The sequence below is a fragment of the Ammospiza caudacuta genome, chromosome 1 (genome assembly GCF_027887145.1).
Source record: "Ammospiza caudacuta isolate bAmmCau1 chromosome 1, bAmmCau1.pri, whole genome shotgun sequence".
Classification (NCBI taxonomy): domain Eukaryota; kingdom Metazoa; phylum Chordata; class Aves; order Passeriformes; family Passerellidae; genus Ammospiza; species Ammospiza caudacuta.
In genome coordinates this window covers 140369308-140387302 of record NC_080593.1, presented here as the reverse complement: position 1 = coordinate 140387302, position 17995 = coordinate 140369308, and the positions used below count along the sequence as shown (strand labels likewise).

Here is a 17995-nt window from a genome sequence, read left to right as displayed (position 1 = left end):
CAAGAGAGAAATAGATTCAATATCTAGGCATACAATCACTAAGTTGATTAAATGGAGATGCTGTTGTGAATGTTCACCCTTTCTGTACCCTTCTACCTATTCATATTCAATTAATTTTATTCTTGCAGAACTATAGCTTCTAAGAATAAATGTAACTCATGAATAAAAGACATAGCATGTAAGAATAGACAATAATCCTCTGCCTTCTGCAAACTAAAACTGCTGCAAGTAAAACTAATTTTATCAGGAAAGAGTCATGTAAACAAAAGAATCGACAACTTGAGCTCTGCAAGTTAGAGTTCAGATCAAAACCCCATCCTTTTCCACTCAAATAAGTGGAAATTTGCTGTCTTAGGAAATTATTGAACTTGTTTATACTAATCCTTCTCTTGCCCCTTTCAATAGCCTGAATTTGGAAATCTTTGGTCTTAATTAGTACCATGCAGCAAAGTACTAAGGTCTTCTTATCTTAGACCACTAGATATGAATATCTAGAGTGCACAAGTGCACTTGTACCACACCTCTGTGGAGTTTTACTTTACACTACAGGAAAGCTATGGACAAAAAAAAAAAAAAAAAAAAAAAAAACCAAAAAAAAAAAACTAAAACACCCCAGCAAGTCACACTGTGCAGGTTTATTCACAATATGCTCATTCACTCCCTCTGCCGATTCTCAGCAACATCAGCTCCATTTCTAATATGCACAATCACTGGTTTAACTTTTTCCTCCCCTCTCTCATTTTCTGATGAATAATCATACTTTCTATTATCTGGTTTTGGAGCTAGACAGCAACCATGAAATTAAAGTTTTTGTAAGAAAGACATACATCTATGTCAAAGGTAATATAAAAAAACACCCATTCTTTAATAATACAGAAATGCACGAATATGCATATATATGTTGTACTTTCGCTGCTCATGCTCTATAAAAAGTGTATGCCCTTCCAGAGGTATCAAATAGCAACAGATTGTTTATATAGTGCATTATGTACTTTAAGACCATAAAGAATACCATTATTAGGTTTTTTTTGGTCCTGGCTCAAAACTTAGTAGTAATTCAAGTTGCTCACTCGCAGGGGTATTTTTATGTTATGACAGACATTAATTTTCAAAAAAATGTAGGAAGTATTCATTTTGTTTTACTCATTCATCTTTAAATAACCACAGAATTATTTCATTTTAATAGTTGCCAATATTAAATAAGAGAAAATAAGAGTAAAGTGTAAAGTTAAATGTCAAAACTCAATTGCTGTTACAACATATCAAACAAATGCTTGTGTTTCATGTAACACAACACCTTTAAGAGTTTTTGTTGCTTGTTTTTTGTTTTTTATTTTACAATTCAGCTTATATTTTTCTTCTTTTTAAAACTGACTGAACTGGAAATAGAATGCATCCACTCACTAGTATGAAAGAAAAACATTCCATAATATTGGCCTAGTTTTTGGTACACCATTACATTTGCTTCCAATGATGTCATTACCTTTGTAGTTAACCTTGAAACCAATTGAGCCCACACTTTCATCCGTTTGAAGGTGCAACCACATCTGATTGCTCATGCTCACAATTAAGTCTGGTACAAAGCTCCCGGTTAACCTATAGATAGAAGAAAATTTCTGTAAAGCCATTAAGCATTAAGGAGATTTTTTTTTTTCTTTTTGTAAGAAATCTAAATAACTGCCAAGCATTTTTTTTTAATATTTACTTTTAAATTCATTGCATTCAGCTCACACTAAATTAGTTATTTACTAGCTGACCCACCAGGACAAATCTCACATTTCCAATGACTGGAAAATTGATAGTAGTCTATAAACACATGCAACTACTACTTATGTTGTATTGAAATATTCATCTCACTTTCAGTTGCTGCTTCAGAAAGAAATGCAACCTCCCTAATCCTTAACCTCATCTGACAATCCAGTGTCCACTACTCAGGTACATGAAGGCGTGTCAATTGCATTAGAAGCCCATAATGAGGCATTAGAGTGATTCTCTGATTTTTCTAGTATGCAGCTACCCACTTTAAAATACATGTCTTCCATATTTAAAAGAAAGCTGTCATTTTTAAGTAGCAACATTATTATGAAGGCTCTTGTCTTCCCTGCACTCTCTCACCTCCTCTCATCACATCTTCTACAAAAAAGGAAAAACAGCCTAAAAAGAATAAGCTGTTGTCTATTCCTTCATTAAGAAAACTAACAAATGTCACAACTTTAAACCTTCTACTCTTACAGGATGCTGATTAATAGAAAGAAGTAAACTTGATTTTCTTTTTTTTCTTTTAATTTTAATATTATTTGCAAAAACTTGCAAATCAGCGCAGTCCTAAATGTTGGTTCTATTTGCTGAATGAACAGTGTGATAGCAATAAGGAAATGTTGTGAAATCTGTAGTTTTATGTTATTATTGCATTTTTTTCCCCAAAATTTTGTCTCAGATTCTGTTATAGTTTATTATCTGAAATGAAATGCTGAACAGCTTCCACATATTTTTTATTCTTGTAAAGTGGATCACAAGCACAATACTGTATAGCAATGAAAATTGCTCATTTTTTGAAGTTCTAACCATTCTTTAAAGCTAGCTGAAACTTAAAATGGACTACTTTAAATGCATTTTACAGTTAATTTTAGTTCTTCTCTCTGGTCCTTTTTAGCTTCCTTCTCTATTGAATAGTCTGCTGTGGGAAAAAAACCCACGTCTGTTTCCCACATCTGTGTTCACAGATGGAGCTACTAGAAAGACTCTTGCCAGAACTGAACAAGTAAATGCCTGGCCAAAATAACATATTAACTGCTCATTCCTGCACTAAGGGAAAGTGTTTTCAGTGAATTCAGTCTTTGCCAAATTAGTAGATTAACAGGATGTTTCTGAAAAACCACACTGATGTAATGGCTAACAGAGTTTTGTAATTGTCACCGGTGACTGACAGTATGTATTTTGAATATTAAGGGCATTGAGTATATTAATCTTTCTGTTGTGTCAGACAGAATAATTTCCTTAAAAATTCTCCATCAAAATGTTCAGCATTCCCATTTTATGAAATTAATTATAAATACTTTTTATTTCATCCATATTTGTACAAGAAATACTTTCCAATTAAATAGTACAGGAAGAAAAAAAAAACATTTGAAAATACATTAATGAAAAAAAAAAAACAAGAATAAATCAAGAGAACAGAAAAATCACTTGTTGATCTATCTTTTAAGTCCTTTTATAAGTCCCTGTAAGACATTTAGGAATGGGCCACAGAGCAATAAGATCCAGAAAATCATTATTATATGAAGGAAGCTATTAAAAAAAATAATGAAATTCTGCACTGGAGAATTATTCTTTCTGTCCTTCTGGGGATTTATGTAGTTTCCACTACCCTGTATTCAGTACCGAGATTCCTGTCCTGGAAGTACATGTTCCCTTTTAAAAGCTAAAGAGTGAACACTGAGAGCAGTAGAAATGGAAGTATGTGATTATGATGTCTCCCTTTTTATTAAACAGCTTAACAGTTACAACACCCAGCAGGGTGTTTTCCAACTCTTCCTCTACAACTCCAGAACTACTCCTCCCACATCCCAGTGACATATATTCTCCCCCTGAGAGAGTACGCTGAAGACTGGGTTTGAGGACATTCAGAAGATTGTGACACTCTCCATTTGCTGAAGACAACCTGTAATATGAGATTAGACACATGCACACCCAACACAGCAAGCATACTAAAAGATTTAATTTCACAATTTGTATGCTGGATTTTCAAAAGGCTTGTTACAGGAGCCAGTGCCTAGATGGATATTGCATTAAAAGTCACCTGCAGTAATTGTCAGACCAAGCTGCTGAAAGGAAACTTCCAAACGTCCTGAAAAAGTGCTGCGACTGATGTATGGAGCCACCATTTACTCTCCTTCTTCCCCTCTATCCCTTGGTAATGACACTTAACACTGCTGCCCCTTGCATTTTAGTTTCATAAGAAATCATTAAGAATGGCTTCATATCAGTTATCTTTTCAAGCTGACTAAAAATATTATGGCAATCAGGTTTAAGTTCACTTGGGTGCCAGGCTCACCAGGCCAGAGCAGACTGTCACATTGCTGGGTGCAGGCTCAGAATCACAGGCACCAGAGAAATTTAATGGCAAGTACTGAAAAGGCTTTGGAGTTTAGCTCCTTCTCTGATTTACATCAGCAGAATAGGAATAATCAAGACTGCAATTATCAATTTAGGAACCTAATTCCTAAATGCCACTTAACTTCCATTTTTGCTTCTCAACCTTACTATCAAGCAGTGCCCAGTAAAACTAGCAGATTAAACACTTGGATAAGTTTCTTGATTAACCCTGATAAATTGGTAGATAAATGTTTTCACATTATTAACACATAAACAAGACATATTTAAACCAATTTTCTTTAGCAATTTTCCAGGGGAAAGATAATTATTTTAAGATTTATAACCCAAAAATTAAATGATACAACAGCTGATTTATTTGCTATGCATCATATCTCAGACAAAGTCTGCATGGCTCACAAGAGAAAATATTTACATGGTTTTTATAGTACTTAATTTTCTTCCATCTTCCGTGTAATTTTTTTGCATTTAACCCTAATAACTCCACCATTGATACTTCTGATCACCAAATAATGATTCTATGAGTAAATTAAAAAAAAATACTTGTGGCTTATTGTATAATGTTACTTAATATTAAACTCCCATAAATTAATGGAGTATTTTTTTTTGCTTTTCCAGGATCTTCATAGTAAGAATTCTTTAAAATTATTTACCTAGTTAGTTACAGTTATTGTATGTTAAGACTCCATAATTCTAATTAACTTTTTAATTAAAAAGAAAACTCAGGATTCTTTATGTTTGTGGCAATTTTAATAGTTTTTAATAATTCCATCATTTCTCCCCAACCAAAAGTACATCATCAGAAATACTTTTATGAAATGCTAACATCTTCAATGAAATACAATCTGGGCAGACTGCTCTACCATATAACTCAAAATTTAAAATATTTCACTTTGCCTTAATGCATTATTGTAATTTAGTAACAATATTTTAGTTAAACTTTAGTAAGAATTTATGCATTGGCACTTAATAAAGGTTCCTTCCACAAGAGAGACTATTCTATATAGTTTAGGAATTTAAGAATAGCTGAAACTAAATTCTAGCATTGTCAGCAGTATTTTTTAAATGATTAGTACTGCTTAAAAATAGAGATTACAGTACTTCCACAAATCTCAAATTTATCAGTGGTAGCAATTACCTCATCTCCAATCCATTAAGAGACTGCCTGATCCTAAAGAAATTGCACCATAAATACCTGGCCAAATGGTGGTCTTTTCATGAATAATAATCCTGGAATCAGATACTTAGGTTGGAAAAGACCTGTAAGATCATCAAGTACAATGGTTAAATCAACACTGCCAAGTCCACGACTAAACCATGTCCTTAAACATCACACCTACACACGGGAACACCTCTAGGGATGCTGACTCCACTACCTCCTTGGGCAGTCTCGTCCAGTGCTTGACATTGGAACAATGTCCAATCTTTCTGACATTAGTCAGGAAAGAAAAAAAGGTGAAGAGAGTGTTTCCCCCAATAAACGAGAGGGGACAACTGGTGACAGCAAATACGGAGAAGGCTGACAACTTCAGAGAGTTCTTTGCCCCAGTCTTTAGTGGCTGTCAGGTTTCCCATTTCCCTCAAGTCCTTGATCCTCTACATGGGATCTGGGGGAGAGAGGTCGCTCGCACTGTAAGCACAGAGCAGGTTCAAGACCACTTGATGAAACTGAGAAGTCACAAGTCTGTGGGGCCTGATGACATGCATCCCAGGATCATAAGGAGCTAGCTAACGTTGTGGCCAGGTCACTCTCCATCATTGGAAAAGTCACGGCAGCCACGTGGTTACAGGAAGGAGGAAAACATCACTCCTGAGAGAAAGGAAGATCCAGGGAACGACAGATCTGTGAACTTCAGCTCTGTGCTTACCCTCCAGCAGAGGGACACACCTGACCAGCTTGGTGTCATCTGCAAACTGACTGAGGGTACACTCAAACCTCTTGTCCAAACCATTAATGAAGATATAAACAAAAAAGAACAAAACAGAGAGGATAAAATTATTACAAAACCAATTAAAAATAGAAGACCAGGTAATCTGTCTTCTGGAGGATAAATCTAAAGGGGAATTTATTAGAAAAATCTGTAAATCTTAGCAAAATTGTATATTCTGTCTGAAGTTTTGCAATTACTAATATGAATAAGGTAAAATTAGGACAGAAAAAGAGTCAAAGCTTGGGTTTAGTGTAGTCAAATGAAACTAATTCTTCATATCATTCTTATGGTGAATAATGGAAAAATATAATATATAATTATTTTAACACATTTCCAATACATATACTGCAGGGAATATCATTCTAAAGAATCCTAATTTTTATTATTTTGTTTTATGATTAAATATATTTTGTACTAAACTTGTATCACATTCTTATCTGTGTTTCAATTATTAACTCATTTGAACTAATTATTACATCAGGTATTTGCTGAAAGGTCCATTTATTTAAAATTAACAGCTAAATGTTATTTGGCCTTTAAAAAATATTCTCTAGATACCAGATAATCCCTTACAGGCAATTTATGGTTTTTAAGCAGTAGATCATTTTTTTTTAAATAAAATTGACTCCGATTTGAAAAAGTAAATGCAATGTACTTTAAAAGACATTAATTTCTCCTACATGACTGATTTATTCAGACTAGAAATAGAGTTATATAAAATTATTCATTATAAGGCCTAATTAGTGTTCTGCATATTTTCAAGGCACTGTGGAACAAACAGAATCACTGACTTATAAATCTGTCTTGAAAATTTTACAAAATAATACAATTCTGGATTTGTCTTGAGACAATTGTTAGTATTATTGCCACAAGCTAAGTATTTGAGAAATATGGATTTTAAGTTAATCAATGATTGTTAAGAATATTATAGATCTATATATCTGGGCTCACACATTCTAGAAAAAATGTCTGTAAAAGATAAAAATCTATTCAATACTCAATGCTGATTTGCAAAATGTTGTTTAGGTACCTCCCTATTCAGCCTTTCTCTGTAGTAGTTTTCTTCACTATGTTAACTTGCTCTTCTGAGTTATCTGTAATAGTCACTAAGCAAATTAAGGTCAGGACACTGCAGTACATCTTTTGTCATGCTAACCTTGCTAGAGGACTGTAAAATTTGTGCACAAATTGTCCATATATCTATTTTCAATTATTCTTATTGTTCTTATACACTTTTAATCTGAGAACACACAAAAGGGAGAACAATACTTCCTAAAATTTACGTATCTAAATGTAAGTGTCCACACCATGCCTTTCAAACTTCTGATTTGAGTTCATCTTTTTCTTTTGTGATGTCTAGGTCATCTCTTTCTGACTTCAGATCAGTAAACATATGGCAATATATTTACACTGTCAGTTTTATAATTTTAGGAGCTCACTTAGTTTTTGTTCAGATTTATGTGATTCGAATAATTATTTAGTCTCGTCAAAACACACTCATGGCATTCTTCAATGTACACAAACTGTAAATGCAAAAGACTTACACTTGAAGTACAGTTTTAGGATCACCCACTTCTCCTCCATCACCAATTGTCAGTGTGTCATAGCCAATCTCCAGATCAAATTCTTCAAAATTTATCTGAATAACCTACAAAATAAAAAAGTAAGTATATTTTAGAAATAAAAGTACTTGGGAGATGAGTCTGCAAATTAAGCTTTTCAGCAGTGTAACTAAAAGTGATCTTCCAATTAATAATTGCATGTAAGTTTAGCATATTTCACAATAAATTAGTGTAATTAACCCCTAGGTTTTGATTAATGATATGTGAATTATAATAACCCTTTAGGTATCATCACTCTGCTGACCTCCTCAAAACACCATGATTTCACTTATTTATGTAGCTGTTACATGTTTATTACAGTTGTGGGTAGTCACATTACATTTTGATTAGTATATACTCAAAGGGCAAAAAAACTAATTGCCTTATGTGCAGTACCACTGTCTTCAAATACCAACTAAATAATTGTACATCATTAAGTAAATGCAGTGAAGATGAAGAGTATAATTTACTCTTGACGTGTATAATCTGGCCCAAGTAGGATAAAGAGGTATGAAAGGTAAAAGCAATTCTCTTAATTCATGAAGTTGAGCAAAATACAACTATCAGAATCATGGCCATTTTTAATATCCTGTAAATTAAATAGCTCTATGCATACTTCTGCTGAAGGATAAAAATTTCAGCACAATTTCAAAGAAAAGAAAAGAAAGAAAAGAAAAGAAAAGAAAAGAAAAGAAAAGAAAAGAAAAGAAAAGAAAAGAAAAGAAAAGAAAAGAAAAGAAAAGAAAAGAAAAGAAAAGAAAAGAAAAGAAAAGAAAAGAAAAGAAAAGAAAAATACACTAAGCACATTGTTTCCACCCATGTATTAATCATGGTAACTGTCTTTAGTTAAAATGACAGAATACTTATATGTAGGAATTTTAATACTGTAATAAATCATCTTTTATTACAGTTATAATTGAGAACTGAGAGCATTTGTGCTTAAAGATGTGGATGCCATTCTGATGGATTATTATCATGTCCTTGAAAGCTCCTGTTCCTTTCTTACACTGGGGTTCTGGTAATTGAAGGAGGACGTGTTTCTATGAGCAAAAGCCAGTACAGGCAAGCTGGAAAACTGGTGTATGTTCCAAGGACTGCAATTTGTCCCAAAGGGAGGAGAACCACTTTCCTTTACAGGTCTAAGTGGTGACATAAGTACACTGAAGAACAGCCAGTTTGGCACATTCACATAAATAAATGTCTGTGTGTGCATGTACACGTGTACATACATGTGTGCCACACCCCAGGAACTGCGGGCAAGTACAGAGAGTTAAGAGGGTGCAGATGGAAAGGACGTGGAAAATTGCACAGGCAAGCAGCTGATTTGCTCTAATTGAGTAAAGAGGAGAAAACCACACATAAATCTTCTTAATCTTCTTAGTATAAAAAAATATTCTGGATATTCTGTGCTGTTCTAGCCACAAAATTTGTAACACTAGGCATAAGAATTTAAACTGAAATCCATGACTACATTTAAGACTGACACATATTTCACTCAGTACTTGAAAAAACAACCAACCAACAACAAAACCAAAAACCTCTAAACCAACCAAACTAAGCCGTTATTTTTTGGTCCACTTTTAAATTCTGTGCAACTAGATGTGCAGTTGCATCAGAACAGAAGGCTTCACAATAAAACAAGGGCAAATAAGGTTAGTATTGAATTCAACTTGAAAGCATATTTCACTCACAAATAGTAAAATACATCTTGAAATAATATTGCAGCAAAACCATCAATAGTATATACATAATAAGAAGAAAAGGAAGATAGTATAAAAATTGTATAATTAATTCATGTTCATAAATCCTAATCCTGTTTTCCATTAAACACATCAAGAAATATAACTTCATTATCAGATTGTTTTTTGGCAAATGCAATGGTTTTTAATATTTTTTAAAATTAATATCCTTCTAGATATTTTATATTAGTTGAGTATCACCAAATTGATACAAGGCATCTCTTCCTTTGTAATGGAAGTACTTGTCTACATAAGTTATGTCAGAAATCTAAAACAGATTTTCTTTAGCACAATCAACATTATCCCTTGTGTGTGTATTTCATCAGAGGAGAAGATAGAGGTTAAGGAAAATATAAGTTTCAAGGTATGTGGTTTTTTAAATAGGAATGAAAAAAAATCTTTATTTTACTGCAGAAAAGTAAGATCTTTGTCATTCTTTTTTAACAATGTCCACAAATAAAAAAGCTGAGACAATTCTGAAAAATATCTGTCTCATTGAGGAATATTGTGGAGGATGAATAAATAACCAAAACTGATTTTTTGTCCAAAGCATAGGCTTCAGCGTCAACTTTTGCACTAGACTTCAGCTTCAATCTTTCCACTTTTCTGTAGTGAATATCCAAATTATTGATGACTCAGTTCTAATCTGGCTGCTCTGATATAATCTCACACTTTTCTACAATCTGAAATTATTTTCTATGATAAAGAGAGCTTTTTGAATTTTAATTTTTAATCTAAATAAGTGTATATTTTTAAAGTTTATAATTTTTTTCTCCATTAAAATTTTTCAGAGAGGGATGTTTAATTACAAGAATTTTTTCTCATTGTCTTTCTAACTCACCTAAAACTATGACAATGGGATAGGCAGGATATCGAAAACTGTAGTTCGATAAAGCCACATGTGCATAGCTTAGTCTACATTTGTCTTGTACAATATTCTGTGAAACAGTCACATTTTTAAGATTATAAGAAGCAATGATGTCATTAATGACTTCAAAAATGTTAGAATATATTAAAAAAACATTGTAGGAACTGACTATAAGTAATTTGAAACATTAACATTTGATAATCTTATTCTTGTGAGTCCATTACCCATATTTCTTTTTAAAAGTTTCCATTTCAACCGAAAATTAGAAAATGCTTCATCGTTGTGCAAAATTGACACTAGTAAATTAAAATCAGAAACAGAAGTCACCAAATAGAAGCATATTTTAGGTGCAGTAGAAGGTAAAATATTATTCCTTGAGACGGTAAATCATTTTGTTCACCATGCATACCTCTACTGGAAGAGGGTTAAAACTGGTTGCTAAGCCTACTCTAAACATTCTGTAGTACCAATGAAGTATTTCGTAACTCCAGGTCATTAAAAGTAAATGAGCTGTATGAAACAGTTAATACGCAACCGATTTCAAACTTAGGTTTAACATAACCTCACATGATTTACAGCACAAATTTTGGAATTGGTAAAGTATACTTGCCATTTATTTAACAAATGTGCTTGTCAGCTGATATTGAAGATATTTAGTTTTAAGGGAATTTGCACAAATTGAGCAAAAGCAACGTATAGAAACAGCAGAGCTGTCAATATCCATCAGGAAACTAATTTACTACACATGTACTGTACAAGCCTTTACATATTCCTACTGTAAAAATAAACCCTGGATACTTCTTGGAAATTCATCCTTTGACATGCAGAGTACACACAAAACGTACAATAGAAAATGTACTTCAAATCCTTCCAAATATGCCAATGAGCAAGAAAATAAGTGGTCTTAAGGCTTTGTTTTCAGAGACCTTGTTTTACAATGTCAGCTTTAGTTAGATCACACTCAAAGTCAGTCGGACTTGCACTGCTCATAATGTTGACTATTCCCTTTAGCAAAGTCAACTGACTACAACAGTCAACTGAACAGGTTTTTTGACGATATCAGCATTTAAATTTGATTGTGATGGAACCTTTCAAAATAAAAATTGAAATTTGGGTAAGATGAGTAAACAACTTAAAACATTTTAATAAACTTTCCAAAAAGTCTTGTTTTACCAGTTATCTAACAGTGTCTTTGTTAATTTTTCTGAAAATCTATAAATGGCAAACCAAAGTTGGGTAGGATCCTTGAATCACTTTATTATTAGAGTAAAATCTTAAGAGTTATTTTACTTTTTAGTCTGTTGTTCATAAGAATAAACACTTCAGGGAAAACTGTGATGATTTATTGCTTTATTCTATGTATTTTTAAATCAGACTAGCATTATTAAAGTGTGCTATTGATCTGGTTAGTAGATGCATAGCAATCAGAAGCACAGGGACAGGTATTTTTCTTGATCTATGCATTCTAGTAAAATCTATTTTTCCAGTTTCCCAGAGCAAGATTAAAGCATTAATACAAATGAAATAAGATCCATGGGTTTTATTTATGTATACAAACATCGATCATGCTATAATATTTTTATGCATTTATTGCATTTATCCACTGCCCCACAGTCTTTTTCAAAGCTGAATAGAAAAAAAATGAGGGACCACAAAATATTTTCAAATAACAAGGTATAGCATCAGGGAACAATGTTATGAACAAAAATATTCGTTATTGATATGTCTGAACTATAAGATTCTCAATAATAGGATTATACTACCAAAAGTTGGTTCTGGAAGGTAGAAGAAAAAAATTTCAAAGATCCCATCTCAGACAGTTTTCCACCAGTCTTGAGCCAACATTTCACACATAATGCATCAACTAATGATATCAGATATGTATCTGTGTGGCTTCAGAACTAAGAATAATATCTTAAAATTAAGCAATATATTAATTACAATATTTTCTTGTTTTAGAAAGAGATACTCAGTAGTGCCTAAAAGTTTTGTGCCTTTATAATAGCATTTGTGATTAATTCAGCAGGTATAAGACTGCTACATTTGTTCTGACATAGGCTAATAATATCCTGAATTTTGTTCCAGAGGATATTATTAAATACATCCCTATATACTACTATGAGGAAAAAGGAAGTTTGCATTTCCTCTTCCTTCATGTACCCACTATATAAAAAACATGTACCTGCTTTTGTTTTGTTTTGGATTTTTATTCAAAATAAAATATGCTGACCTGTGCATTATTACCTAAAAAAAAAATAAATTAAAAAGTAGCTAAATAGAAGGCAAAAGTCTCTCTACATTCTGGGCTGCCCTTGCTATTTATAAACCCAAAAACAACAAACAAGTTTTAATGCCTGATTTAAATTGAAGTTATAAACCTAGACAGAAATAGTAATAAGAGACTGTAAAACTAATAAGTATTATCCAGTCTCTACAGAGAAAAAGTAAAGCCCTATTTGAAAAATGATTTTCTGAAAATTGTAACTATGTACTTTGATCTCCAATTATTTTGTAAGAAATTTTTTAAAGGAATCATTGGGAGCAGAGATCTAATTTCTAACAAATTTCTGTAGGTGTACCTTCTTTGTGCCTTGGAATATATCCTTTAGAACCCACTCCTTGGGCAAAACACCAGCTCAGCAGCAAAATGGGAAAAGGTTTTATTGAATATTTAATGACTACTTTGAGAACTTCCTAGAGTTTTTCAGAGAGAGCATGCTCAGAAGGATGTGTTCCAGACAACAGATTTTCCAGACAGTTGTTCAATAAGAGTACCTAGTTCCTGATGAAATTACCTCCCAGAAGATTTGCCAAGGAAGGTAGTGTTCCAGGTGAAGTACTCAACTTTTAAAAATTTCAAACCATCCAAAGCAGAATGGTGTGTAACAGAGGCAAGAATACGTTCCTCAGAACTGCTTCTGAAGGGGAACAGCAAAGACACAAAGTTGCACGTACTTGTGCATCTCTTATCCTGAGTCTTCCAATGCAAATGTAACTCTAAAAATATTTTCAGATGTATAGTAACATTTTCCCTCCATAAAATGGGACATTCTACCAGTAAAATAATGATGATATTTCTGTAGATGTAAGGAATGTTTTCTCCTTAAGAGTGTAATTAAGTATTAAGCTAAGACACAGCTTAAATGAGCTATATATTAGATAATATTAAGGAATAAATATTAATTAAAACATCCTTCTAAGAATGTAACATATCCAAGACTGTTCTGTAACATAACAATAGTTTAATCGGTTCTTTTGCAGTTACATGTTATGAGAACAAAACATAAGAAATCCATCTCACTGAAAAATATTCACAAGATACCTATTTTCTCCATTTTTCATTATTACTCTAGCAAGAAAAAAAGCTACCTAAAGACTCTTAATGATGTCTGGTTGCCTTTGTCACTTGTAGAAGTGAAATTAGGCAAGGAGAAGAAAACATATCCTGTTTGTATCTGAGTGTCCTCATATGCCCTCAGGATGGTTAATTGCTTTTGTGCTGAGGATGTCTGAATATTTCCCAGTAAGTAAATAATGGGCATTTATATCTGATGGTACAAGCTAAGGAAATATCACTGTCTGATTTATTGGCTTTATCACCATAATTTTCCACAGAATCACAGGTTCTTCCATCAAAATAATTGTGTTATCATACATTTGATCATAGAAGAACAGTTTCAGAAGGAAAAAATATTGAATCAACCATTTATTATAAGACTTAGCTATAATTTTATCTAAATTGTTTCCATAGGTATAATTTTATTTAATATTACTGCTACCATGGAGTAGCTAATCCTGGAAAATTAAGGACAAGAAAATCATCAGGAGTAGTCAGCATGGCTTTACCAAGGGGAAGTCATGCTTGGCAAACTTTCATAGACTTCTATAATTACATGACTCACCTGGTGGCCAAAAGAAAAGCAGTGGATATTTTCCACCTGGGCTTCAGGTAGGCCTTTGGCATTGTCAAGATATTAACAGACAAGCCTTTGATGTATAGGCTAGCAAGGTGGATTGAAAACTGGATGAAGGTCTGGGCCAAGAGGATGGTTATCAGTGACACAAAGTCCTGCTAGGGGCCAATAACTCATGCTGTGTCTCAGGAGTCAACATTGGGACAAGTCTTCTTTAACACCTTCATAGGTTATCTAGATGATGGGGCAGACTGCCACAGCAACTGAGAAGGGATGAGCAGTTAATAGGCCAGAGGGTCATGCTGCCATGAAGAGGGACATCAACAGGCTGGAAAAATGGACCATTAAAACAAAGTTCAACAAAGGGAAGTGCAAAGTCAAGTCTCTGGGTAGGAACTATCCCACATACCAATACATAGTGGGGTCCATCCAGCCAGAAAGCTGCTTTGCAGAAATTTTTTTTTTTTTTTTTTACTTTCATAGCTATGGAGATAAAGGGAGATAAAGATGCTCTAGACAGCCTGAAAGGATGTATGACTAGCCTGGACCATTATAAGGAGACAGTAATAGGTATAAGAAGGAAAATTAATTAATTTATAAAACCACAATGAAAAAATCACACTCATCTTTCTCTCAAAAAACTAAGCTCAGTGTCAGAGTTTACAAAAAGAAAAAAAGTTATTATTCTCAAATAGTAAAATAATTGGAATCATAGGAAGGGCCTGAGGACTTCAAATTTACTTGTCCCTGCTTTGGTTCTTCCTCTATGTAGTTACTCAGAAGGATATCCTTGCACCCAGCATAGAAATCTGCACTTTTTAATCCCACAGAGTGTAAACCATCTGTTCCAAAAGAAAGCAGAGAAGTCACTAACTGATGTCAGCCTAACCTGATGGGCAGCCACACATCCTGAAAGGGATGGGAAAATGGGAATCATACTGTGACCTAAGTCTCAGAACAAGTCTTCAAGTTCCACTTCAAATGTGTATTGTATTTACAAGGAAAGATTTTGGGAGCAGAGGTACTGCAGGGTGAGATGAAGGTGCTGATTAAGATTTCTTCTTATTTTAACCATTTTATTCTGATTTGTCAGTTAATTTTATTAATTTCGCCAAGCTGAGTCTGCTTTGCATATGAGAGTATCGAGGGATTGATCTTCCTGTCCTTATTTTTATCTGTGAGCTTTTTCTTCATATTTTCTGCCCCTGTCCTGTTGAGGAAGGAGCATTACAGATCAGTCTGGTGAGCATCTGACGGCCAAGATTATCACACCACAGAATGGTAGCCATGAGCCTTTGAAGGAGTCCCATCATAGAAAACAGAAAAACAATCAAACAAACTACTATCAGCTCTATTTCCCAGTCTAATATCACAAAAAAGGTATATATTGAGCAGAAAAATTTCCTGTGAAGATCACTCACAAGACCAACCAAGTGAACTCAACCATGGAGAAAAGTGACAAGTTCTGTGCCAAAAATTCATCAAACCAAAAAGACCAAAATATCTCAAGTGCTCACAGTACAAGCACTGGAAATTTGCTATCAAAGTCTCTTAGTCATATACATAAATCTTTTTAAAAGTTCTAGCTTGGGTGTGGATACTCATGATAAGTAAAAGTAAGAAAAATGTTTGCATTTAGAATTGGTGTGAGACATAACTGAGACCAAATTTGGGAATTTATAAAAAATCAAAAAGAACTAAAATTCAAATTTGACATTTAATTTTACATAAAGTTTTATCGAAGGGTGGAGTTAATAGCTCCAGGTATAGTAGATACAGGCAACAGCTAAAATCTATTATTGCTAATGGCTCAAAGAGAAATAATTACTTTTGTTGTAGCTATTGCAATAAGCACAATCTCACCCATTCCCTATGCTCATGTTTTCAGAGTGTGAAACATCACTCCTACAGTCACAGACATAGCAGGAAAAAAAGTTTACAATAATTAAGATAATGAACCCGTCCTCCTTTCATAATGAAGACCTATAGCCAAATTTCAGGATGAAGCGACAAGTCATTTATCCCTCTACTACTGCACAGACTTCCTGACTCCAAATTCTCTTTTTTAACAGCTTAGCATGTTCCCTCATAGCCAAACCTGTTAGCTTCCTAGCATAGGAATAGCTGGATTTCCTACTGTGCTCTTATTCTGCTGAATCTCCCCTCTGTCCACATATATTTCCAAGAGTTTTTAACTGTAGTATATATGTGACTCAGATATTTTAACTGGATCAAAATGTACACGAACAATATGGAAGAATAGCGTAGCCAACACCACAAAGAAATTTATTGTGTTCCGAACGGAACGAAAATATACATTTGTACTTTCTAGTTTCATATAAGATAAAAATGCATTATCTAATATAGATAAATACAAGAGCAGCCTTTTTGATCTGAATGGATGAAGAACACAATTATGTGGAAAATATAAGTTTAGAGCGAGTTGAGTATGTTCATACTTTTTTAATCATTTCACTGACTGTAACACCCACAGTACAACTTCACACTAGGCTTAGGAAATGCCAAGTTTGAGGGATTTGCTTGAAAAAAAGAGTTGCAGGGTGCTTTGTTCCAACAGACCTGACCAAAAGAAACTTCATGAAATGGACCTTTGAATTAATGCTGAAGCACCCTGCCTGCTTGAGATTTATGCTGTTAACCTGATTAAATATGGATGGCAACTGGGTTTAGGCTTAACAGCAAGCTTAGGAAATGTTCCACTGACAGTTTTGACATGGTTAACAAAAAAACACAGCTGTGGAAAATTAAATGTAAATACTCAATGCTTTTCTGAATATTTTTTTGCTTATTTTTGGCTTGGTCTAAAAGCAAGAAAGCTCAGAAATTGAAAGATTCATTTTTCTTGAAGGAAGAAAACAGCAACTTAAGGACATAAGGAAGGAGGAAGGGAAGAATTGAATGTAAAAACATACTTTAAAAAAAGACTATTTTAATACAAAGTGATTAAATGACAACCATATTTAATATTATTTCAGGAATGGTTGCAATATATTCCCTCAGTATAATTCTCCAGACTTGCAGAAAATGTCATGTGAGGAATTTCCCAGATACTTTGAATTATTCAGACAGTTTCTTAGAAAGTAAAGGACTACAGCAATTTGAAACAGATGTTATAAATTTTCAGTAAGCTCTGCCATTTCAACAAAACTCAGATTATAGATTTCCTAACAGACAACTGACATCCACATAAAAACCCAACAAACCAAATAAAAAACGCAACTTCCAAAATCTAAAAATCCTTAGCAAGTACAATGATTAAAAGAACCCTAAGGCCAAAAACAAAAGTCAGCTATCTCCCAGCTCTCAAGCATGCCATTCTTAATTTCAAAATTATTTCAAAATTCAATAGATAAAAGGATAACAATGTGAACACTGTCAAACTTTCAAAAACCTATATTCTAAAGAATACATTTTAAAGAATGTATTTATGCAAGCAGTAAGGAGATTTTTATGATTGAAATACATTCAAGATAGAATATGGTGATGACAAAAGATAACATACAGGTAAATTTAAAAAAAAAAAAATTCCTGTCATACAAAACTAACCAGGACCTAGTTTTCTGATCCGTCTAAACTTAGCAGTTGGCTTACCATATATAATTTCTTCTTACAATTCTAAAAAAAAAAGCTTGATTTTTTTTTTAAAGGAACCCTTTTGCTTATTTTTCTCCTTCTTGATGTTTGGTGATGAATGATATGTGAATGGTGGTGTGAATGTGGTTGAGATCTGTCAGAAAGTCTGCCATTCTAGCACTGACATTTTCCACAGTGTTTCTGCCACTCTGGATTAGAAAAAAATCAGCAAGTA

At 33.4% G+C, this 17995-nt stretch overlaps 1 protein-coding gene across 3 annotated transcripts in view; it reads right to left on the bottom strand.

Moving 5' to 3' along the window:
• The window catches only part of CSMD3 (CUB and Sushi multiple domains 3), a 586238-nt gene that overhangs the window by 297597 nt on the left and 270646 nt on the right, over positions 1-17995 (bottom strand). For all 3 annotated transcript variants that reach the window (XM_058820586.1, XM_058820594.1, XM_058820602.1), the window contains 2 exons: positions 7589-7692; positions 1484-1596 (listed from right to left, as the gene is read on the bottom strand). In XM_058820586.1, the coding sequence (XP_058676569.1) occupies positions 1484-1596; positions 7589-7692 (217 nt within the window). The remainder of the gene's footprint in view (positions 1-1483; positions 1597-7588; positions 7693-17995) is intronic.